General features: G+C 40.2%; 1 protein-coding gene across 1 annotated transcript in view; it reads left to right on the top strand.

Moving 5' to 3' along the window:
• The first annotated feature begins 312 nt into the window (after positions 1-312).
• nalf1b (NALCN channel auxiliary factor 1b) overlaps positions 313-26,035 on the top strand; it is a 66,652-nt gene continuing 40,929 nt past the window's right edge. Inside the window, exon 1 of the mRNA XM_029492870.1 lies at positions 313-1,047. Within this exon, the coding sequence (XP_029348730.1) occupies positions 313-1,047 (735 nt within the window). The remainder of the gene's footprint in view (positions 1,048-26,035) is intronic.

Below are 26,035 nucleotides of genomic sequence, written 5' to 3'. Positions count from 1 at the left end.
CGGGGAGGGACGGGCGAGGAGAGGGGGGCCATGCGGTCAAAGAGGACGCCGTTTCCCCCCGGAGAGCCATGGAGAACCGGGATGCGGCAGCACGGAGCTTAATGTGTGCGGGCGCGCTAATTGGATCGGAATAGCACCGATTTGCTGCGGGCGCGATACAGGAGCGCCCTGGACCGGCGGAGGCACGGCACCCCACCGTTACAGGAGAGCCAACCGGACTCCACCCCCCCCACCCCTGCTCCCCAAGTCAATGAGTATTGTGGCAGAGCAGCCCCCACGGTGGAGTCGGCCAGGGCAGCACTTTTCTAAAATATGACCAGGGGTGCTTGGATGCGTCGGCACCACGATGAAGGCTTAAAATACTGGTCTGCACCCCGAGAGAACGAGAAGCCATTCACCGAGTCGGAGCGGGCCCAGAGATGGCGACTGTCGCTGGCCTCTCTGCTCTTCATCACCGTCCTGCTGTCTGATCACTTGTGGTTCTGCGCCGAGGCGAAGCTGACGCGGACCAGAGACAAGCGGTCGGACGAGGGGCTCGCAATCACGGACATGGGCGACAACCCCAACTCCCTCCCACACCGACACCGTACCCCAACATCACCCGACCCCCACCGGCTCAACAGCGAGCAAGATACTATTTTTCTAGGGAATTCTACTAAATCTCTGTGGCGGATGGACGCCTGTCATCCCGACAGCCTGTCCGCAGACTGCTTTACTTTCACGGACGCGGAGACCGTGTGCCTGGGCCTCTCCGGCGGAGGGGAAAGGGGGGCACAGCTGTCGTACGTGAATCTGAGCGATTTGTACCTTTCTTTTTGTAATACCTACTCACTTTTGGATTTGTTTAACGGGTTTACAAGTCCGGTCGATTTGAATTGCACCCTGGATACGGCCACGGGGACGGATCAGCCGGGATGCAGCCGGTGTGTCCGGGCTTATCAGCGTCTGGACCTGGAGGCGGAGGAGAACTACCGGGAGTTTGAGCTGCTGGTTCAGAAATACGAGACGGATGTGTATTCGGTTAGGACGTGCATGGAGGAATGCAAGGTAGGACCGACAAGGCTAGGTCGCGCACGCGCATACAAGGTAGTGCACTTAAAAAGGGGTGGGTTGGGTCCACAGTCGTCATGGCAACCATTGGGCATATCTGTCAGTGATATTTTATTTTGGATAATTTATTTATTTGATCAGACTGCCTGTGCTCTCTGCTGCAACATTTGGCCTGTAACGGTTCAGTCAAAATTCAGGACTGCACCTGATGATACAGCACAGAGGGACTGAAGGAGAACTCACCTGATGAGCCTGCAGCCATTCACACATTTCTCTCCCCAGTTTCCTTGTTTCGCCTTCTTGGGCTGTCTAAGTCTTTTGTGAGCGGAGACTTCTGAAGTGACATTTGGTTTTTGGAGTAAGGTCCAGGTTGCACTACGGCTCTGTGTGATGAAGGCAGTGAGGGCTGTTGAGTGGTGCTCACTTCAATATTGTTAATAGCATGGGAGCGATTTCTGCGCCTAATCCAGGCTTTGTATTGGCCCCAGAATGCTTGTTGTTCCATTATTATGTCAGCCTTAGACCACATATCTTTCTGGATCAGGCTCTGGAGTGCACGCCCCTGTCAACAGTGGTGCATACCTGGGACTACCATCATCTAAACACAGATTGTCTTGGGTTAGTTGAGGCTTTGCTGAACAATGATAACCCATCTGTGAACAGAAACACCAGCGATGTTGGTTAAATTACACTTCAAACTGTTTCATTCGTTTTGTGCTGGACTGCTGCAAAGGCTCATCCTCTCCCACCTGATTTGCTAAGTCAGGTGTGTTCATTGGTTCCTCTTTGAGTAAATAATCAGAAAGATGAACAACACTTACAATGGATAGATGTTTTTTTTTTTTTTTTTGGTTACTGTATCAAATGTACAACAAAAATAGAAGCTCTGCCCCACGTGTGCTAATCAGCATAAAAACACATTATTATAATAATAAATAATGATGAACACAAGAAATCTGTGACCATAAGTTTGAATGTTGCATAGTTAATATAGGTGATCATGGGTTGGATGAGTTAGATAAGTTAAACCGTGAGTATGGACGTTGTTCTTAGGAATCTGTAAGGAGAGCATGGGATATTATTGATGATAGAAGAAGGGAGTATATGCCTTACAAGTATAGCACAGATTTATAATGAACCTGACTTATATTGTATCTGGTATACATACAGTGCACACGTTATCACGCTGTATCTAAACCTTGTCTGTGCTTGGCCATTTCAGCTTTTCACCTCTGCTGCACTGTGGTTTTAAAAGATTTGCCATATCATGACCAAGCTTCTCATCTTGACCATTAAGGCTTTAAAATATTTTAATGAGAGAGTGTATCATATACATGTAAGGCCCAGAGAGCTGCATCATCACCATGGCTACACTCAGAACAGAGAAGATTACTTTCAACCCGGGAATATTTCCACAAAACTTCTCAGATAATGATCCTGCAACCCAAAGTCATATCTACAAGAAGGCTGTAGCACTAGGTGAGATGCTAAGGGAACCAGACTGAGTACTGATAAACTGTGTGTGTGTGTGAACAGGGAGAGTTACTGTGGGGACATATTATGGACAAACCTTCACATTAGAGTTAGAGATCATATGAATAGCACAGATTCTGAGTCGTACCTTATTGTTATGCTTGTTTGTAAGTGAGCGTGCATATGCATTCATATACAACATGTGCTTATGTTTGGGCATGAATATATTTCCTGTAAAATCTTATAGCTGCTTTCTTTTTACGCAATCTAATCAGCTGTGTGCATTTGCACTCCCACTCTTTGCTAATGTAATAAGACTCAGTCAGGACTACAGCAGCCTTTTAGCCCCTTTAGCCCAATCTGAATTGCTAATCTGCTTCAGTGTTCGTGTGACCTTTGTGAAAGCGCAGCACCCCAGGCCTGCATCACAAACCACTGCCCTTTGAAGACCACTCTCTTGGACACTAAAATCATGCTAGACAACTTGAAACAATAATTATTTACTTTTAATTTCTAGTGCTCCGCTTTAACTAATCTTAGGTCTCGCTACTGAAAACAAATGCTTCTGCTTTGTTTGTAAACTGAAGTGATTTGGAAGTATGACGTGGTCTGTCCTGTTTACTGTCTGAGAGCAAGAGCAACATGTCATTAAAATTTCCTGTTAGATAAACTAAAACAATAAAATAAATATGTTACAAGACAAGCAAAAAAACTTAAATGTGGATATGTTTTGATGGTGCAAATGAAGCAGACATTGCAGGAATTGAAACAACACTTAAAAATGTTTGGTTTCTTTACCAAGAACAATATGGACATTTAAAAGACAGCAGTGGTGTCTTGATGTAAATTGGTGTCAATGATCAATGATTTGAAGGAGTCAGGCTGCTCCTGTTGACACCTGCATGATCAGAGGAGACAGATCCATGATCTGGTTCAGTGATCACACCTGCATCATGTGTGGAGTAAATACAAAGAGAAATTGGCCTAGTTCTCTTTTTAATAATCAGTTTATATGATGTTTCCACTGCAGTCAACAAATCCCATGAAAAGACCACACGGTTCAATCCACTGATCACACTGTACCAACAAAAATTGTTGGTCACTCAAGCTTGATGCATTTTATTCCTCTGTGCTGCAGTCCTCATGCTCCCATTGTTGTCCATAGCACATCAGTGATGATGCAGACACTGGCTTGTTTGGAGTCCATCCACCATCTTGCTGCTGTAAATAGCCATCACTACTCCAGCTGTCTATCAACCCCCAGTTAAAAACAGCTCCCCTAAAAATGTTTTTGTTTCATTTAAACTGCCTTTTTTCTTTTAAATGCATGTCCTCAATGTAATCAAACGTAGCCTGCAGATACATCTGCTCATTCAACCCTGTCATTGACTGGCGACCTGTCCAGGGTGTACCCTGCCCTTGCCCAATGTGAGCTGGGATTGGCTCCAGCAGCCCCTGCCACCCAGAAACCGATGAGTGGTAGAAGATGAATGAATGAATTCATCATGAATGAATACAGCAGCTTGCTGTGGCTTCCTCTCACCCTGACTTGTGGCTTAGAGGTTTCGTTTTCCAATAGGATGTGTCCGAATCCTGCATGCTTTGCTGAATCAGCATTTCAAGACCAGCCACCACTTTGAGAATAAGTTTATAATAGATCAATATTGTTTGTTTTTTAAGATGAATATAAATGTTGGACAAACTTAAACCTTTGGTTTGATGATCGAGGTCCTCTGGTGTGATTGAAATGTTTACTGAAACCTCCTGTAACTAAGATGATCTTGCGTTGCATTAGCAGGAAGGGACTAACAACCTATTATTAAGCCAGAGGACTTTAACTATGACAAACTATGTATATACAATATAGAAGAGACTTGTTAAACATTTTTGTAATACTGGCTCTTCCTGTGGTGAGTCAAAATTTGCTGTAAAATGGGTGTGGTTTACATTGCTGGACACTGTTGCCCAGTGCCGAAGTACTTCCTCATAAACTCATGTCAGAACATTAAAAAATATCAACACAACAAAGAAAACAAACCATATTTATCATATTCTTATAACTGTAGCCATGCAGGCAGGTTGTATTATGGGGTCTTCACAAGCGCCAGTTGTATTGACAATGATCAGTAAATCCTGGTAAGGGTTCAAGAATGTTCAAATGTTAGTTTCAGCCTGGCTTTGGTAGAAAAATGGTTTCTTCTGTGTAGTGTACAAATCTAGTTGTTTTCAAAATCTGTCTTGTATGTTGTAACTCTCCTTTTGCTGCTAGTCTTTTGTTTCCTCGGTCTGCCCTTGGTGTTATTTACGTCTTTTGATCTCTGGATATGTTTACACACACACACAATCAAACAATCGCACACAAAGAGCCCCATATGCAGTGTTTCCTGCAGGTCCAGACCTGACTGTCCCTTCCGGTGTAATTTAATTTGCACTCCCATAATTCTCTGCTCCTCTGGTGGCCGTGTCTCCAGGGCTCTGTCTCAACATGTTGATGTCCTTTCTCCCTCGACTTGTCATTGTTTCTGGCTTACTTTCACATCCTCTCCCTCTTTGTCTTTGTGTCATCAGTGTCAGAGCTCTGAGAGAACAACGTCACACGTACACTCGTGTCCAATATTTCTCTATATCACCTGCACTCATCTCTCTATCCTCCTCACCAACTCGCATATCATTGGGCGCCTTGGTTTCTCTCTCTCTGGAAATATGAGTGAGCTTTCTTTTCTGGTTTGAATGATAGATACTGATCTAGGTTAAGGTCCTTTCCTTCCCTTCAATTACTGTCCTGTCCACACAGATCCCATTGTGTGCTCTCTCACCCGGCCTCTCTAGCCTTCTGCTTATTAAATCACCTCTCCTCTATCACTCTGTTTCAGCTGAGTATTCAGCTGAGACCTCATTTAATTTAGCTGTTTAGGCTTCTCCGTTACAGTAGCATTAAACACAATGTGCAGTGGAGGAATTAGTTTTTCAGGCATTGGCTCATAATCAAAAGAACAGAGGAAGTTGAAATTTTGACCTGACGAGGGCACAATGTGAACTATCAGGATCATCAAAGCAACTGCAGTTTACTTAACTTTTGTAAAATTTCACATTCAGTAGTTTAGATTGAAAACTGATCTGGAAACAACCTCATCACAATGGCAATGAAAGGCCTTTCTGGGGCTTTTGATTGTACAACATGATCTTTGTCTTTTGGTGATCTTTTGTGTTTTGTAGTTGTAATTGAATTGTGGCTGTTTTTTTCTTTTTTTTTGGTTTTCACAAAAAAATGTAGAAAATTGTTTATTCATCATCTGAGGAAGATCATATGAACAAAAGCAGTTGTTGGTGTTTTCATCATCTGAAACTGTGGAAATATTGGATTAAAGTTAGACAACAAATCATCCAAATAACCCCCATTACAATGTGACTGAAAATAAATGGATAGAAATAACAATACAATTTGCTATCCACAACCCTTGCCAATGCCAACAGCTTCTGCATGTACTGATATTTCAGATAAAATTGAAAAAACTGACTTCATTTTTGTGTAACCTATGTGTAATAAGTTTGGGACATTCACAAGTGATATGAAATAAGAAGATGAAACATACAATATTTTGTTTTAATACAAGTGTTTAATGTGCTAAACGGAGCATTACTTTAACTGTTTTTTTATTATTTAAATTTAGTGATCAAAGAGGGCTTAAACAGAGATCATAATGTTCATATTGTTATGCTATCAGCACAGACAGCGTGGCCCCACTGCAAGTTCTGCACTTTTCTCCCTCTCAAATTCAATTAGGGCTCTGTTGCTTCTCTACGCAGCTCAAATAGATCCAGGGAAACTCCCCTTCATATGAGCTGCCAGTGTTTGTTTCTCCCCAGGCAGGAGATAAGGGAATGCGTCTGTTCGAGAAGAGAACAGCAGCACTCCCATGGAAACGCCTCCTCGTCGTCCTCTATTTCCCATCTACGCAGCAAAATGAGCCTCTACAGCTCCCACCTTCACTGTCATGGGCCTCAACTCCTATCAACACTTCCGTCATCCATCACTTTCTTCTGTAGGCCACATCTAAAAAAAAAAAATAATAATAAAAATAAAAATGCTCGTCCTCACACGATTAATATATGTAGGAGTGATGTCCTGTTTATCAGCTGCGTAGGCCCTGGTTAGGTCAGCTAAAAAAGTCAGACTATAGCATCTGCATGACCAATATACGCTTTTGTGCAAGTGTGAAAGGTCAAACTGCATGAATCCAGTAATTTACTGATGGCCTCAGAGCTGCTCAGCTCCCAAAGTTGCAGTGAGTTTTTTTTAAATGTATAAGATTCAGTTGGCTCTATGACATGAAGATATTATGACTCTGCTGTTGGTCTCTCCCCCTCTTTCTCACTGTTTTGCTTACATGAATGATTTGTTGAGTGGGTGATGTGTTATGTTTGATTTTCTGTGACGAAGTGAATAGAGTGAGAAGGGGCTCGAGAGAGCAGAAATGGCTGCAATCGATTACTGACTCCATACAAAATGCATTAAAAGCTGGGGACATAAAATTGGTGAACAGCCATTTATTTAGACTTAGATCACATCTGTATAAAGTAGAATTTCTATCTGCATAGCAGGGCAATAACAAGTATGCACCTCTGCAGAGGATTTTGTACTTGACTGCATACAAAAAGATGACAACTGCAATATAAAAATCAGTAGTTTTAGGAGATGGACTTGAAAAGCATGCCATGAACAGCCTGGCTCTGTTTCAAATGTCTGGTTTCAAGTTCTACTTTGTTTTAAATGCAAGGATAAATTCAACTCTGTGTAAGCCTGACATTAATCTGTGGAGTCCATTGTTTATTTGGAAGGCAGCGAAAGGGGCTTTTCTGTGAATTGAGTCATTGACAAAAATGGATTTAATTTAATCAGAACTTCATTGAGGCAGCTCTGTGGAAGCCATTTATAGGGTGTAAAGTGCAAGTGTGTGCTCTTTAGACACTATTTTTAGAGTGATGTCAGTAAGCTGTTTAATGGTGTTGTAAATATTGGATGAGAAATGGGATAGAGCAGCACATCACACCTCATTTAAAATGTCTCCTCCAGGTAAAGGCATCTCAGTTATGACGGATAGATTAGGCTGATAAATAACTGGTTCTGATGAATATCCATCTGACTGAGTGTATCTACTGCTCATGCGGCTGTGTATTGTACGAGGGGACTACAGCTTTTTGTCACCCCCCTCAGCTACACCCACTGGCTCTCATCCAGTTTTTTTTTCCCCCTTGTGGGAGGAGATTTATCTTAAACCCATTTTATTAAATATCCAAGCTGTTCCTGTCTTTATATAGCAGTGCTTGGTTTGTTCCCCGGCTTGACTTTCGAGGCATCACTTCCTTTCAGTCTGTTTACAAATCCTGGGGTTGTTTCAGAATGAACGCTAAACGCCAAACATCGTTACCATAACTTTAAGCATCTGAGCTTATGAGGCTTTGTTGTTAACAGGATTTATTCATTTTTATAAAAATTGGGCAATTATGGACTGAACTGCACTCTACCTGACTACTCTTGGTGGCAGTAACTGCAGATTCTGTGACACACTGTTGTTTAAGCAATTTTACTCCATCTGAAATACAAGACACACAAATAATAAAGAGTAAGGATCGTTTTCACCCTCTCAATTGACCACAACGTGATATTTTTTTTCTTTTTTTTCTTTTTTTTTTTGTAATAACTAACAGGCTGCAGTGAGTGATGCATATTTGCTCGGCTGAGAATATCCTACCTTGCACAGTGACAACACAGTGATGACAAAATCTCTGGCCAATCAGTAGTATGCTTTGTTTTCAAATTAAAACTTGGCATCTTGTCCCTCCGCTTTGGAACTTGGTGCCAGGTACCCGCTTTTATCTACAAGCCAGTCGAGTTGAACTGTTACCATACAGAAGAAAAGGCTTTTAAACACTTTGTGTGTCTTTGTGTGATCTGTCCAGGGTGTACCCAGCCCTTGCCCAATGTGAACTGGAATTGGTTCCAGCACCTCCTGCAACCCAGAAACGGATAAATGGTAGTAGATAAATTAATGAATGTGTTTTAGACAGATTGGTTTACTACAGTATTACAAAAGCTCAATCTAAATGCAAATGAAACAACTAATGATTAGAGGTGACAGAAAGATGTGCGCCCAAGTGTGCGGACCGCCTGTATTAAAATGGCCTGTGGGCGTAGTGATGTACAGGGCCTATCCTGTGTGATAATGGACATGTATGGCCATATACACAAACCATAATCAGCTGCTGTGGCACAGATGTCTGGTCAGTGCGGAAACAGCCTGAATGAAACCCAACAAAACCTTTGCCTTAGCTATGCCAATGTTGTGCTCTGGATTGAAGACAGCTTGCAGCTTGTTAAACATTGCTAGGAGATTTTGACCTGGTTATACCCAAAGTGTATTATGTTGCTTCCGGCTTTTATCTCCATTTGAGACGCTTGAAATGGGGTCCGAGACAAGAAGATAAGAACAAAAAAAGAAACAGCAGCAATAGTGAAGGTGTGCTGAGAAAAGCACACAAAGTAAGAGCATTACTGGCAGAGAGACAGAAACCAGTCACAGTTCCCAGACTCGAGCGACATTCTCACATTACTGAGTCATCGTCAGCTGCTCAGCATGTCCTGATTCAGAGAGAGCAGAACAGTGAGAGAAGACATGCATGTATAAGTCTCTAAACTTATACATACTGTACTGTACTCAAATGGCATTAGCAGAGACGTGCAAAAGCACAACCAACAAACACATGCACAGGAGAGAGGTGATCAGGTGTTGCCAAATGAATGGTTAGATCAGCGGAAATACTCAGTTGTGTGTGCAGCATGATGTGTGTCAGTTCCCCTGACATACTGTATTTTCCCTCAGTTTTATACAAACAATTCATATGAGCACCTGGTCCTACCTAATCCTTTCCATTTTAATCAGGATAGCGTTACTCTCAATGCGTCTGTGTGCATGTATTTGTTTAGGGAGCGCTCATGAGTGCATGTTGGCATGAGGGAAAGGTGGGATACTGTGTTGTATTGTTTTCCTCCTCTGTCATAAATTTAGCTTCAAATAAAAAAAAAAAAAAAAGTTGGAATGACATCATGGGAAATAAAATCGAAAGTTTGCAGAAATGTGTTTCCATATTTTCACTCTCAGTTAATCAGCCAATCGTTTGTGGGTTAATTAATTACTTATTTTGTTCAGGGAATAGTGAAAAATTATCATTTCCAAAATCAAACGACAAATCAATTATCCAAAAAGCGACTAATTACCTTTCTCTCCAATGACTAATCATTAAAAAAAAGACAAACTTTTTCAGATTTTTTCAGCTGTGCCTGCAATGTCCTGGTTTTCATTTGACCATTAATAACATATTGACATAAAAGCACAGGTTGTTGAGCAGTTGGAAATGTTTTTCTGGAGTAAAATAAGTGTGGGAAAAAATTGGACTGTTTTTTTTTTTTTATTTTTATTTTTTTATTTTATTTTATTTTATTTTTTTTTGTTTTTTTTTCCCAGTGATCTTTTTTTTTTTTTTTTTTTAAGGCTTGCCTGGTAAATATAGAAATAAAAACAACAGTCTTGTGCTGTTTCATAGCTGTTTCCAGGGCTGCATGATGGAAACCACTCTTGAGTCGATTATTATTTTATTTCTTTTTTATTGTGTTTTGTAATTTACCAATGCAGGTCGGTGTGATTGCCCGTGTTTCTCCTAAAAAGCCTTTTTCCATGTGGGTTGGAAAAACCTCCAAAATAGCATTTAGAGCATATTAAACTAAACGCCTCCATTCAAACTGATGCAAATGAGTTTGTGTTGTCCTCCTCACATCCCTCATTATGAAGCCAAAGAGGCTGATTATTCACATCATTACTCCAGTGGCACCTAGCAACCACCTCACCGCCGAGGATCCTTCTTTGGTGTGTGATGGAGGGCTTGTATGTTAGGTATGTCAGCCCTATACACTGGGTGGTTTCCATCCAAATTAGGATTTTGTGACTTGGTGAATGCTACGTGAGCAGTATGCTCGCCACCCAGTCCGACACAGTAATGTGATTGTGGACAGAGGAGTGAGGGGCAGAGAAAGAGAGAGAGGATATCGATGGGTACAGAACGTAGAAAAGGAACAAAGCAGGACAGAAGAGGAATTGGGGGGGGGGGGGGGCTTGATCTGATGATGAGGGTCTTATCGGCAACTCTTAGTAATGGTTTTTGTCTGCTGTTTGTGTGTGTGTGTGTGTGTGTGTGGTGAAGTGGATGGATGGTGGAAGGGTTAGTGGGATTTCTCACCTGCTGAAATTTCACTCTTTGTCTAAAACCCTTTTGACCATTTGTCCTCAGTCCCATCTACCATTTGTCAACTGCAGCTGTGCCACTCTTTCTTTGTCTTTTACTCCATCTTTGTTGATAACTTTCACTCCTTTTTCTTTATTCTCTTCATTCCATGTTTAACCTCCCAGGAAACAAGCTGCATGACTGAAATGATACTTTTGCCCTGTTCTGCTTTTATTCTTTTGTTGTGCTTTTGCTTCACAGTATCTAAAATGATCCTGACTGATTCTCAAATGTAATCATCCGTCTTTAAATTTTCAAAAACACAGAATAAGATCTGGAGCTCTGCTGTCTCTTGATGTTGGTATCTAGATATGTATGCTGCTGCTCTTTTTTTTTTTTTTTTTTTTTTTTTTTTTTTTTTTAAAACAGGCATCTTTACCTTTCTGCTATTTAAACCTCCATCTCTGTGCATTGGCTCTGTAGTCTGTTTCAACAAACATCATGGGCACAGAACAATAAACACGAAGAACCCATGACTCGCATCACTTAGCATGCAGCTCGCGCTGTTTAAACTTTTTCATTATCGATCTAGAGATGCCATGGAAGTGTAAACAAACTGAAGTCAAATCTTAGCTCCTTGCTGAGTTCTTGAGGTTTGCCCCAGAGACTTCCTCATCATGGAGCCATTTGATCAAAGAGGCCCATTGATGTGTCCTCCAGTTACAACTAAACTTCCCTGCCAGTGGTTGGTGTGTGTTTTATATATTTTTTAAAATGATTATTACTGGTGCAGCTGGTTTGTATACATGATACTAAAATAATGCAGTCCAATGTTTTGCACCTCAGAAAATAAAGGGTGTATACAGATTGTGCATTTGTATTGGTGTTGATATCCTCTCCCTTCCACAATATTAAAGACTCTGACCTCCATATTTTCTCCACACTATCTTCTCACTGTTCCCCCTGACCCATTTATTTTTTGCCTCCCTTCCATCGGGAGTTACCCACCACATAACTGCTGCTCCCGTTCATTTACCCCCCCCCCCCCCCCCCACTAGCTTGCTTCCTGCAGTCTTAATTCTCCTCTGCTGGCTCTTAGCTGGATAAAGCTGTCTTCCATCCTTTCTCTTTATGACAGGATTTACAGCAGTACCCATACATATCCCCCTTTTAGCACGCTTATGGTAGTTTTCAGTTCTTACAGGGCCAAGCTCTTTGGAGAGCAGAAAACTTGGTAGCACAGTTGTAGGACATCCCTGAAGGTTTATATAACTAACCACAGTTTAAATACGGTGTAAAAGATGAGAAAACATTTTGCATTCAAAATGAAAAGATTTTTGAAAAGCAAGACATTTTCATTCTTCACTGTCCTTTTGGCACATATATAAACCATTATCTTTGAAACAGCCCGTCAAGTGAAAATGCCTTTTGAACAGATTGTACTCATCTGAGGAGCAATTTGTTTGGACAGAATTTGTTTGGACAGAACTTGGGGGCTTCCTTTAACCCTCTAAGAAGCTTGAGGAAGCGAAGCCCTTTGTCACGTAAAACAAACATGGGTAGGGGCTTCTCAATTTGTCTTCATCAGCCATTGTCCTCACTTTCAAACAGCAAAATAATTGTCTGGGTTGTTAATTTTGCCAGTGTTCTTTTGCCCTTGATGTCAGTTAGTTGTGGTATGCGTTGCAGCATTTGTGCATAATTACTCCAGTATAATCCATTGTGTGTGCTATTTTCTGGTTGAACAGGATGAAAAGGAGAGAATATATCTGGATTTCATCATTTCCAACATGTATTCTTTGCTATGAGTTAATAGCAGTGGTGGTGGGCTGAGGCGGAAGACATACCCCTACATATGATACTGCATGCGTGTAGCTGAGTGAGAGAGTAAATGGGAAAAAAGTGAGTGAGCGAACGAAGATGACTTTCACAAACTGACTTATTGATTAACCGTTTGAATGCAGGGGTGAGGTTGTGGACGGGAGATTGGAGGTGGAGAGTGAGAGTTAGTGAAGAAGAAACAAGGTGGAAAGAAAATACAATAAGAGAACAGGATGGGGGGGTGAAAGTATGGGCACTTAACCTTAGACTGATACTTAGAATCATGCCACTCTGGATGCTGGTTGCTCATCCATGTCATCGAAAATGATTGTGACTGATGAGAGGAAGGAGGACAGTCAAATGGTACAGAGGACACTCTTTTTCTCTTTCTTTCATCTCACCTGTCTATCAGTCCCCAATTCACCTCCCTAAACTCTTTCTGTCTCTCCTGCGGGGATGGTTTGATCTGACTCTCCGTTTCTCCTTGCTGATGATGCCCAGCTTTAAGTATTTGGGAGCCACCTGACACCACTCTTTCGATATCTGCACCTCCCTCTGGCTTTACAGAGCTTTACGGTGACTTTGGACTTACTGTTAAGCTGATTAACCTACAACAGCAACTTTGCAAGAGTTGTTTTTTTCTAAAAATGTTTGTTCTCAATGCACAAATTCATTCAACACCATTCAAGACTAACAACAGACAGAAGCCATAACCACAACTTCATAGTGAACAATAAGGAACATTCACTCGTCTTCTACCGCATTTCCGTTTCCAGGTCATGGGGGGTGCTGGAGCAAATCCCAGCTCACATTTGGCGACAGCAGGGTACACCCTGGACAGGTCGCCAGTCAATGGCAGGGCCAATATATGTCTTTGAACTGTGGGAGGAAACGGAAGTACCCGTAGGAAACCCATGCAGACAGGGGAAAACAACAAACAAACAACAACTCCACACACAAAGGCCCCAGACCAGGAACCGAACATGTGACCTTGTTGGAGGGCAACAGCGCGAACAACTATACTGCCATGCTGCCCCAAAGAACATTCAAGAGAGAACAACAAGAGTTTGTAGGGACCAAACCGTCTAACTCCTAGCATCATCGTCCCCACCCCTGATTTCAGCAGTAGCCTCACCTATGTGTATTTAATGTGAATTCACACATCTAAGTGTTACCTGATGTGCTTCATTTGGCCAATAACTGTGCTGAAATTGTCTCCAAATCTTTCAGTTGGTGCATAGGCTTTCTCATTGCCTGGCTCTCCCAAGCTCAGCTCGCTCTCTTTGTGTGTGTGTGTGTGTCTCATTCTTGAAGCTGCATACAGTAGCACAGTGCAGCAGCAACAGCAGCAAAGAAAGAAGATTGCAGGTGGAGCATGTGGCGCCTTTATTAGTCTTTGCCAGTGAAATCTCAAGTCCATTTATGTTTAGATGTGACTGTGATCTCGTCATGTGGTGTGCAGTGTGTGTATCATTGTGTTCCTGTGTGTTTCGGGCTCAGTGTAATCACAGCTCTAATCTGTCTGCTAGGAGTCTGTGTGTGGGTGACATTAAAGTTCTCATTAGCACTGTAACTCAGCACCAATGTCACTGTGAAGACACCAACGACACAGCCACTGCAGCAAAATCTACCCACCATATCTTTGGTCTGTGTGTGTGTGTGTGTGTGTGTGTGTGTGTGTGTGAGTGTGAGAGAGAGAGAGGGTTAAAAGCTTCTTAACAGTACAAATGATTTCATGCATCTATTTCATTTTTTCTTTGTCATTAATAACGCACTGTCAATTTCATTTTCAATTTGATAAAACAGGAGTCTACATGTGATCCTTACTTAACAGCATGCACCATTAAAAATCTGAGGAATAATAACTAATGTTGTGCTGCACCACATTACCATCAAATAACTTAACAGTTCTGTTTATAGACATGCTATTTGATGAAGCTCTTTCTGAAAGGCGGGAAGAAGGAGAAAAAAAAGAGGTGAAATAGATGGACTAGTTGGAAGGAGGGAGAGAGGTTGCTATGGTAACGGTTTGGAAATGAGTGAAAGATGTGCTGTAGACTGTTTTACTGAGTGGAAACCACAGTAAGTGAGCTGCTGTACAGTACAAGGTCTACTGCTGCTATTGTAACCAGAGAAGCTGCCTCTGCTGCTGTTTTCCATCGCCTGGTGAGCAGAGAAGGTGGATACTGGTTGGCATCCTGTTTCTTCCTGTTTCTATGCCCACATGCCTTGACCCACCTCTGAATGCTGTTTGAATAAGCATGGCTGTGAGTGCTGCGTTTTTTGTTTTTTGTTTTTTGTTTTTTTTTGCATCAAGCATATTAAGTAAAGGAACCACAGCGAGTGAGTGAAGTGAAACAAAGGGAACATATGGTTTGGGGTTCGAGTAGGCCCCTGACACTTTTCCTATCATGCAATGTACAAACTGGCTGCACTTGAAGCACTGTGAGGGTGGGCTTGTGATGCTACCATGCTCGCATCATCATTACGCTTTAGGGCCATCCAGCAGATCCAGAACAGTCTTGCTCCTGTGTAAGAAAGTCACACTGGGACACTGGTTCGTCTGCATCTAGTGTTGGCATGCTAATTTGCAATTTTGGTTTCTGCAGAAGAGTGAAGTAAATCTGAACTGGAATGGATTTCATGTTTCATTGTACGCTTATCAGAATTTTTTTTTTTTTTTTTTTTTTTTTGAGAAAACAGAAAGGTTTAGCGAGTGTGTGTCTCTGGTGTCCTTGGTGATGCAGCTCTGCAGTTTTTCTGTAGTAGGACAAACGGTGAGGTGGAGAAAGAAAGACAGAAAAAAAAAAACAACATTTTTGGGGTCAGGGCTGAGAAGTAAAGCTCAGTGAAAGAGGAGTCGACACCTGCAGTGAAAGTTCTCCGTTACAGTAGTTTATTTTTTTCTGGAGGAAATGGGATCTATAATTTGCATTAAATAACATTTCAGATGCAGTTCAAGCTTGACTGCAAATCAGCTTTATAGTCAGTGGCTGGGCTTTGTGTTGAAATGAATTGATATGTTATTTGGCCTGTGGGCTGAGTCCACTTTGTTTCTACTGTCAGGTGTGTGTGTGTGATTGTGTGTGAGTGTGAGCAGGGTAGTAAAATCCCATGGCTGCATTGGAATCAGGTTTTGAGTTTTGAAGCTGAAGCAAGCTGATAAAGCTTCGGATACTTGGACGTTCCAGCAGTCAGTTTGATGATATGAGGTAATAGTATTCCCCTGTTGTGGAGGTAAACAAAGGAGCAGGCAGGTTCACTTAGTCATGCAGAGTTAGCTTGATGACAACCACAGTGTTTGACTGCAGTGTTCACTCTGTCAGTGGAGCTCTTGTACAGTATAATTCTACCACTTCAACTTTATAGTTTGACTTAAACATGCAGACACTCCACTTTTACTGCCAACTATTTCCCTTACTTGTTTTTCGAGGAATACTCAAACTAATTAAACATAAATTTCCTTTATTAATAAAGGAAAACATTTACTACAGAACTGAATATATTGGATCACTAATCTGAAATTGTATGAGGGCTGAGCATAACACATGATTTGGTTTGATATATGGTCAATTGATGACCAGGGCCAATTCTGATATTGATAATTTTTATTAATAAAGCTGCTAGTGCCATGACATGTTAGGGTGAAAAATGTGCCACGATTGATGAAAATATGCATCATTAAATTCTGAATATATTTTAATAACTGCTTGCCACCAGTTTGCCATACTTGAGACATTTCTTTTTACTATTTTTAACATGATGGATCCCCTATATATATATTCTCACTTATATCTCTATTCAAAACAATACTTTATGTTGGTTGTTTTACAATTTTCATCATTCACTTAATTTTTTCTTTTTATTTTGTGGATCATATTTTTGTCCTCAATTATTTCCCATTGTACTCGCCGTGAGGTCTCCTAGCACTGTGCACTTAAATCAGGTGCTATACTGCAAATAGTATTAGTTTGTCTGTTTAACCTGCTTTGACCAACTTTCACAAACAATAACAAACCAATATGCAAATAACCTGGTTATGGAAGCAGTTGTGTTTGCGTGCGTTGGTGTGAGGTATTTTAGATTTGGAGGACTGATTGGTGGGCCAGAACCTGTAACAGTGTGGAGCCCATGCAGAGAAGTATCCTCTGGTTGGGGATCTAACTCCATGAGACTTTGAGAGTTGAGATTAATAGGCATGAGAGAGGTGTTGCACCTTCCTGTAGATATGGGCCAAAAAAAAAAAAAAAAAAATCATAATTTTTCATGAATGAGTACCTATTACTAAATTCTAATTCCTTCACTTTTCGTCAATTAAAGAAGAAAGTGTACAAAGAGTTTATTAAATGTATGCTTTCCTGCTGCCTTTTTAAAATTTCAACCTGCCATATTTAAGTCAGATGGTTCTATAAATGGACTACAGAAAACTTTATCTAAATTAATAAAGGTTAATGCATTCAAGACAGAACACTTAATCCTGCAATACAAGGGCATTGGACCGAACATTCACTTGCACTATGTTTGATATCACTTTCATCAATATTTAATGTGCAAAATGAAGTTACAATTTAAATGGTATTTCTGGGTCTTTATCAAATCAATCCTTCCTTGAGATAAAAAGGGGTTTTGTTTTTTGTTTTTTTTTGGTTCAGGCTGCTAATACTTTACTAATACATGCATGTACATAGATAGCATGTGGCAAATGTTTTAAACACAACAGCATTCCAGTAAAAGAAAATGTACATGGCGTTATTAACAATGTAAACCAGTGAGGCATCCCATCAAGGTCTTGAGTTAGAAGTGGGCATTGCCAAGAAAAAAACCTTAGTTGCTCAAAACCATAGTCGGTCAGCTGATGTAGGTATTACATTTCTGCAGAGGGGTTTTGAAGGTCAGAGTGGGCTGCTCTGTTGTTGCTCTCTCTAGGAGCAGGTTGTCTAGATCTGAGACTTCGCTTGATCCTTTTTATGGTAGGCATACACTTACCCATGCTCAAAGCTGTTATGTTGTCACTTCTGCAGAACTTTAAAATTCCAAACAAGTGAGTTATGCTCCTTTACAGTTTTCATCAAAGAGTAAATTAGCTGTACAGACCAAAACTTGGCTGTCAACATGCTGCTGTAAAGTTGGACATAGCAACAGTCAGTGGGGACTGTCCAATTCTTAGTCGGACTCAATCAGCCATTTGAAGAACTGCAGTTTTGGCACTTTTTGTTGGCTTCATTTTTCAGATCATGAAGTTTGTAGCTTGACCGTAATACCCAGAATTTGAGGGTATGCAAACATCGGTGATAAGCAAAATAGCCACAACACTCACAATATTTCTCGAATAGTGATTACCTTAGAGACCATTCATATGTGCCTAATTAGCACACCAAATGAATATGCCGTGCTCTGTGGGCTGTTCAAGTTCAAGAGGGAAGATAATTGTCATTTCCTCATAACACTGGCTTTCATTTTGTTATTAGTCAACAACATCAGCCAACCAAGCTCTGTGACAATGAAGGGTATTCAAAATACAGAACAAGTGTTGTTTTTGTATTGTAATGGTGTTGAATGACACTTTGCTTCACCGCTGTCACCAGTGTCAACGCGCCACCTGTGCTTCTTCTAAAAAAGGGACATGGAAGTGTGTTAAATCAATTTTGGTAACAAGACCAACTTTCCAGTTGAAAGAAAATCACATATAAATATAATTGTTTTCACTTAAGTTCCTGTTTTGTAAATAAATATTACTAGTTAAATTTATTTTTCTCCAGTGACAGTTCTACCTCCTTCATTCTTTTGGTAATGTAATTTAATTTCTCAGCATAGAAATCTAAAACAGTTCATTACATTACCTATTTTCAAATTGCCAAGGCAAATTCCTATCTGATCGAACTACCACAAGAAGTATAACAAATACATCACAATGGGACAACCTATCGCTGCGAGTTTTGATCTAATCATTTCCTGTCACTGTGTTTTCTGTAATACATCACAGGGACACAGTGAGCGGAAGCTTGCCTCTGTGTACTTTACATAAACTAGTCCATTGGATGGATGAATGTCACAGGGGCCTTTTGAGAAAAATAAATTGATCTGAAATGATTAGTTGATTGATCAGTTGCTTGAGAGAGAGAAAAAAAAGATCTCAGATTAATGTTTCAGTGTTACTTTTCATGTGGAATAAACAGCCTTACGATGCAGAATAAGTCCATTTGAAAAGTGAGAGGCTGGTCGTACAGTTTAGATGTAGATGTTAGTCTAAAACCAGCAGGATTTGACAGCTGTGCTAACAAACAGAGACATGATTCTTTTTTCACAAAGGAAAAAGAAATCAAACTGGCAGATAGTGCTTCAGTGAGAATGGTGCATATTGATATGTCATTGCTAATATGCATGCTCCAGATAAAACAATAGCCTTACCAATTTACAGAGCATTGTGTGTAGCTCAAATGAACCTTTAATTTGTGTAATGCTGTGGCAACAGTTCAGAAAAACTGTGCCGATAATGCAGCCATTATTGTTTCATTTAAGGGGGTATGATTCCACAGTGTGAACAGAGATTTGTGTTCTGTGAAGGACAATGTTAGAGGCAGGCATACACATCACACCTGCAGCTGTAAGGTTTCCTCCTTAGCTTTATGTGTTTGTGCACGTGTGCAAGGGGGCATTTGTGTGTGCATGTTTTTGTTGCTTTGCACTTTTACAAACCGAGGGAGAGGTAGACAGAGTCGGTGTCGGCTTCACACCTGTGCGTTTTGTCCTGTGTCAGTGTGGCCTCTCTGAAGCCTAATGTTATCAACCTCTGTGATGAAAGGTGCATTTTGTACTTTCCAGGTGTGCGTACTGAACGGAGGCAGGCAGGGAGGGAGGGAGGGAGAGAGAGGAAGGATATGAAAGAGAGCATTAGCCCTGCCGAACATTCGACTGGCTTAGAAACTATTTAAACTTTCGGTTCATGTTTAGTCGAAGGTCGTAGTTCCCTTTGGACTTAGAAGGATATAGTTCTGCATGAGAGTATAAAAAAAAAATTCTAAGACCCAACTCTTACACAGTATTGGGAAGGTTGGTATTATGATTAACTCTTTTCCTCTTTCATTAAAAGCTGTAACATTAGCTATGCACCAACAACACAACATAAATATAATGCTCCATTTTAAACAGATTGTAATTCAACTCTGAAGAAATGCTTTTTTGTCTGAGCAAATTTTCTTTCCAATATGCAAATTTAGGTAAAACTGCATGTTTTTTAATATGTATGATGATAACTTAAAACAAGAACTGTTGGTCAGGTGGAGGCCGTTCATTCTTCTTAAATTTCTTGAATACACCAGTGCGGTGGGACTGTTACAGCCCTACATCGTACTATTTGGTAGTACGATGTAGTTGTGGTAATCAGCTGCACTGATCATAAGAAACAAAACTGAAGTGCTGAGCTCTTCTTTAGCAAAGGTCTTTTTTCTTTTTTTTCGTTAATTGTCAGAGGAATGTGTTTCCTTCCTTGCTGAATGCATTAGATGCAGCACAGTTCATTCACACAGGCAGCCTGATTCTTAATTTTATTCTCTGCAAAGTTTTATATATTTTATATTATATAGTTTTATATATTTTTAAGTTGGAACTTATCCTGTGGCTCCAGTTGCTTTTTGTGCATTTTGTGTCTCAACACCAACATGGCTTGGACACTGGTTCTAAATATATTCTGTAAACACTTGGTGGATAAAGTGTACTCTCAATTATATAGAAATTGGACAAAAATAAATAAATAAATAAATCCCTCCATATGGCACAATATAATCTAAAAGTAAATTAATTAACTTGGCAGCAATCTAGCTATTAAATTATGTGTGCCGCAACTTATTTCAAATTTTTATTTTTTGTGTAATGAGAACATAAAAACTGGCAAAAGAGTCTGCACAGTGTGGCTCATACCAGAGGTATTATTTAATGTGAATGGTCATGGTGTGAAAGAGTAGTGAGCAATAAACCGATGAGACAGCAGGATAAATAAACTGTGCAAATAAGGTATAATATCAGGAAATCTGTGACAAATTCACTGTTACTGACTGACTCACATTAAATACCAACCTGTGTTTTTCAAGTGGAGCAGCAGAAATGTTCGGTTTGTATCAGCAGATGTACTGGATACAGCTCCAGAGAGCCAGCAGTAAATGTTGAGGCTGCTATCGAGTTAATGTTTTAAAAATCACACTGAATTACATTAGCATTGTTAATGGCTCTTGCACTCGATTAATTTCATCAAACAGCACAACCCAAAAGCATAAAGTATTTCCTCTTCTTGTCCTCAAATGATTTATTCTCTGTCACATCTTCATTTTTCATATTTATCCTTGGAAAGCTGTGTTTCTTCTCCAGCATGCTGGATATGTGCGTGGTGTTGAGGCCAAGGAACAACAAACAACTCTCTCTTTGTGTGACCTTTAAAGACGCAGGGTGGACAAAAGGTTCAAATACTTGAAATTGAACATTTACCAACAATTGGGTTCATCTTTCTATTTTAGACCCCTTTTAATATTAATATTCAAAAAACATGCATGTCATGTATGGTCCATGATGAGACTTTAGGAGCAGACGAACTTGACCTTTGAACTATGGACACCAAATTGTAATAAATTCCTCTCTGAGCCAAGTGGACATTTGCACCAGATGTAATAATATTCCAGCTGGGTGTTCCTGACAAATTGCCTTAGTAAGAATGGGCCGGATGGATGGACACACTGAAGACATAATGCCTCCGGCCACAGTTGTCTCCGGCATGGAGGCAGAAAAAGCATTAGGAATAAGCCCCTCTCTAACATAAACCTGTTTCAGATTAAGCACTTGTTTCTTTTAGTGAAAGAGAAGTGAAGCCGGAGCTGTGTCACCTGATAGAAACCCAGTGTCCTGAAAGGCAGCAGAGAATGAGAGGTCCTCAGCATCACATGGCGATGCAGCCGGGTTGTTGAAGGGACGAGCAAACATGACGGTTTTGAGGATAAAAAAGGGAGTGGCACAAAAGAATATTTTAAGAAAGTTTTAAGCTCAATGTGAAAAACAGACATCAAGTGGAAGTTTTTATTTAACAGCAGGATAGAATCAATTACAAGAACATAAAATCAGTGATTAGTATCAACCCTTTAAAGTATTCTGACCTTAACAAATAACTGTTAATACCGTACATTTAAACATTAAAAATAATGTGTTCAAGTTAGCTATATATCAAAAATCAATATGCATATGAAATGACAATATTTTTTTGTGATACTTTCCTTTTCTCTCCCTGCGTTGCTTGACCAAACTTTTTTTGTGACTATTTGTGTTAAACTGCTTGCTCTTTTGTGTCTATGTGACTGGTAAGTGCCCTCCTTTGAGAGAGTCTTTGTAGGAGGTAGAAAACTACTATTCAGGCTGCCCCGTCTCACCTCGCTCTGCAACCCCTGCTGGCTCAGCTGGTCTGGAAACCCACCTTAATATAGATCAGGCACCTGGGAGTGCAGCTTGGGGTCCTAGACCCTTGGCCTGTTCCGGAGCTTTATTGATAGGCATTGAGCTGGGCTGCCAATATCACAGCAGCACATAGACCTAGTGGCTGTCCTTTAGTGTGCTTGTGTGTGTCTATGGCTCCTTTGAGTACTGTTTATGTGTATTTGTACTGTTCCTTCAGCTTTTTTATGTTTGTTTTCCTACCTCTTTGCCAAAACATCCTTTATGTGCATGTAAGAAAATTGCTTTTGGACATGGACAAGCAGCCACACTTGCATATTCACACCTACCTGTGCAACGTGAGCCTGTGGGGTTGATAGAGCGTGTATATCATTAGATTTGCTTCGCCTGTTCTCCCTCCATTTTTCTCTATACTGCTGCGACTCATTTTTAAATGTCACTGTGTATTCCATCTGAATAATAACGTTCTGGTGTTAAATCAATAACCACAAAAACAAGAGCAGGAAATTCACTTCTTGTATCTCTAATTCACATTTTACATTTAGAGTTTGACCTCATATAAGAATATTAAAGACACTTATGAGAAATGGGAAGTAAGAGGATGGGTAATAAGAACCGCAGAGAAAAGGCGTAGAAGGAGGCAGACGTAATAGAAAGAGAATGAAGAGGTGGTTAATATTTCATTAGTTAATTAGAGCCTGTGCTACGTACTGAGTGAGTGTGCTGTAGCTCTAGGCTCATGGGTGTCATTGTGGCCAGCACAGTCATCACTTACTGTACCAGCCTATTTCCGATGGCCTCCACTCCACAACAAATACAGTGAAAGGACAAGTCCAGTTCTTTTTCAGTCATACAAACCAGGAAAGAGTGGATGCAGAAAGCATAAAAGAATTGTGAAGTGAGGAGTTGTTTTGGTATCTTAGAGGCATATAGGTGTGTGGTTTAAACAGGTAAACTTGGAAAGTGTGTGAAAAATGAAGTAGTATATTATTAAACATAGCTAGAGATTAGCCACAGTCTGGAATTAGCAGAATATCAACAGAATGCTCCTTAAAAACAAGCATTTCCCTACTGTGATCAGCAAAACGTTTAATTGTAGTTAAAGTCGGCCTCAAACTATATTGTTCAATTGGATGTGCAGGGATCAAATTACCAGATGGAGAGTTTAGGAATTGGATTGATCGATCCACCAACTTTTAGGTCATATTCATATTTTAAATACGTGTAGTGTATTTTATATAGTTTATTGTGTTGAATGAGGTGTGACAGCAGTTTGAAATATTTATTTAAATACACAGGGAAAATATGAGTTACAAATAAACTCTGTGTAGAGTTTGCATGTTCTCCCTGTGCCTGTGTGGGTTTCCTCCAGGTGTGTTTAGGTTAATTGGTAACTGTATTGTCTGTAGGTTTGAGTGCGAGTGGTTGTTTATCTCTCCCTGTCTCACTTAACTTCTCTTTTTCTCAAATTTACACTGCTGGCATAATTGGAGTTACTCTCCTATATGTCTAAGTGTGTTTACTGAATGATAGTAAAGTAAAAATAAAATGAATGACATAGTGTCCATTCAGTTTATATTTGTATTTCCTCACCTTAACATAACCAAACAGTTTTGGGCTCCGCACAGTGCCATGTTTGTCTGGGTTGAGCAGGGGGATGCCTCGGTGGACTGCTGATGATGCAGCCTACTGTTATCCCATTTCAAAGCATTGTTAAAACAAAAGCAAGGTAAGGGGATATACAACCTTTAAGCACCAGCTTTCCTACAGAAATAGAGCCTACAGACCTTGGGAGGGAAAAAGCAAGGACATGATGTAAGAATAATCAAGGACAGAAGGGCAGGATCGAGGAAAGCAGTGGGAGGTGTTGGTTTCCTTGGAGAGAAACCATAGAAATGCCAGTTACCCCAGGCTCCTAAAGAAGAGCAAAAAGAGGGAGAAGACTGACAAAGAAGACATTTGGGGAAAAGGTGTACACACTGTTGCTAAAAATGACAAACATATTTTGTCTGCTGAGTATTTCCCAGTTTTTAAATTGGTGTAATTTCAGGAATAGATGTTGAGACAGATGTGAGAATGTACTTTCTATTTTAGCAAGCGTGACATGATGTGAGAATATGGCAGTGGGTCCAAAAAAGATACAGACGTCTCAATAATGAGTCATAGATGTCACAATAGAGATGGTGAGTGTAGCTGGTTAGAATAAATAGCTGGTACTTTATGAGAGCAGGTAGATTAAGGCAAGCAATCTTCGTCAGGTCCCTCTACATGTTTTGGTTTGTAGACTCTGCAACAAAAAAATTACAAATGAACAACAACAACACAATGAAGCACATACATACATGTCCATATCCACACACACAGAGACAGGAATATACATGAAAAGCTTTGTGGTGTTTGTGTTATGAGCAAAAATGTCTTACTGATCTGTGAAGAAAGTTTCCCTCAGAGAGCGGAGCAGAGTGAGACTGATGCACATGAGCTGTGATTGATGCTTTATTGAGCTCATCATCTCAGTGGGGAACACTAAACCTAATTCTCCAGCTCTTGTCTTCTCACTGCAAGACCAGAGGAAAAAAAGCAAAGAGACCAGGCACCAGGGCCTGCATGGTAATTACAAATGTATAAGATAAACCTGAGTGCCTCGTGGGTGTGTCTGTCTCATTAATTAGCATTAACCCTACGAGAAGCCGGAGTAAACCGTTAACTCACACACAATATCATTGTCAAAGGGTCCACAATTATTGTCGTAAATCTTCCAATTTAATATGTCTTTCTATCCTTCTTTTTCTTTCTTTCTTTATTTTTGTACTATTATTAATAGTTGCACTAATATAAAAATTATTTTCTACATCAGAGTGCTCTTTCACACTATAAATAACTTGTAAAATGTCTTTTGACTGACTTCTTTCTTCATTTATTTTATGAGCTCTCACTTTAACATAACTGCTGCTCATTAGTTCAGCCCTCTTCCTGTTTTTATTTTGCATTGCATCATGGGGAGACGATCTTGAATGACAAGCTGTTGGAAAAAGGAAAGTTTATATAACATTTTCTTCAACCATTAAAAAGTCGGTCACTATCACAGCATATGCTGTGCTGAAGCAAAAATCACAGTATATGCCTTCAAAGTATTTAATTATACCGCACAGAGATTATTGTGTGTCAGCAAACTATCTTTTTCCTCTGAGTTTTATCCCAAACAGAATAAATGCCCAGTCCTATTCACATTTGCAAAGCAATTGTGCAAAGTTTCCAAATTCCAAATTCTTGCCCTTAAAAAATTTCTTTATAGAACAATAAATTCTCTTTTCTGACATGGACTGTCCCAGAAGCTGTCAAAGTAGCCAATCACAATGCTCATGATGCTCAGAGAGATCCCGTTGTTCACCACTACCGTGAACATGTGAGCAATCAGATTCATATTCCATATTCCATATTTTTAAAAATGTGTCCAGGGAGGAACATTAAGTCATTTTCCCATTTTATGTCAAATGATACAATTGTGTCTTCTTTGATATAAGCCATTAACCATCCTTCTGTAATGTTCTCATGGGAAGTTATTAAGCATTAAATAGAAGAATGTGAAATTATCTCAAAACAGCCAGTGCAGAAAAGGGTTAAACATTTTATTCGCTTACTCTCACTAGTTTAAACGACACTGAAACTAAAAAATGATAAGGATTTAATTATTTTCAAAGTTTCCCTCTGCAGAATGACCTCACATAATCTTACATCACTTTAATTTGTGTGTAATGAGCGTTTCACCGGCCTTGAGATAATTTGTTACGTGTCTCCACATGCCGTTGTTAACTTGTATTTCCCCTCTTTGTGTTTCCCCTTTGACCCTGGGAACGCATGTACGCATGCGCAGTGTGTGTGTGTGTGTGTGAGAGAGGTTACGGTGCAGAGTGGAAATGGCACACACAAACTTGTCCTGTATGGAACTTGAAGAAAGTAGTTCAAGATATCTAAACTTTGCGTT

This window comes from Echeneis naucrates, chromosome 21, assembly GCF_900963305.1.
Source record: "Echeneis naucrates chromosome 21, fEcheNa1.1, whole genome shotgun sequence".
Taxonomy (NCBI): Eukaryota; Metazoa; Chordata; class Actinopteri; order Carangiformes; family Echeneidae; genus Echeneis; species Echeneis naucrates.
The sequence above is the reverse complement of the archived record's forward strand: the minus strand, read 5'-3'. Positions and strand labels throughout refer to the sequence as shown.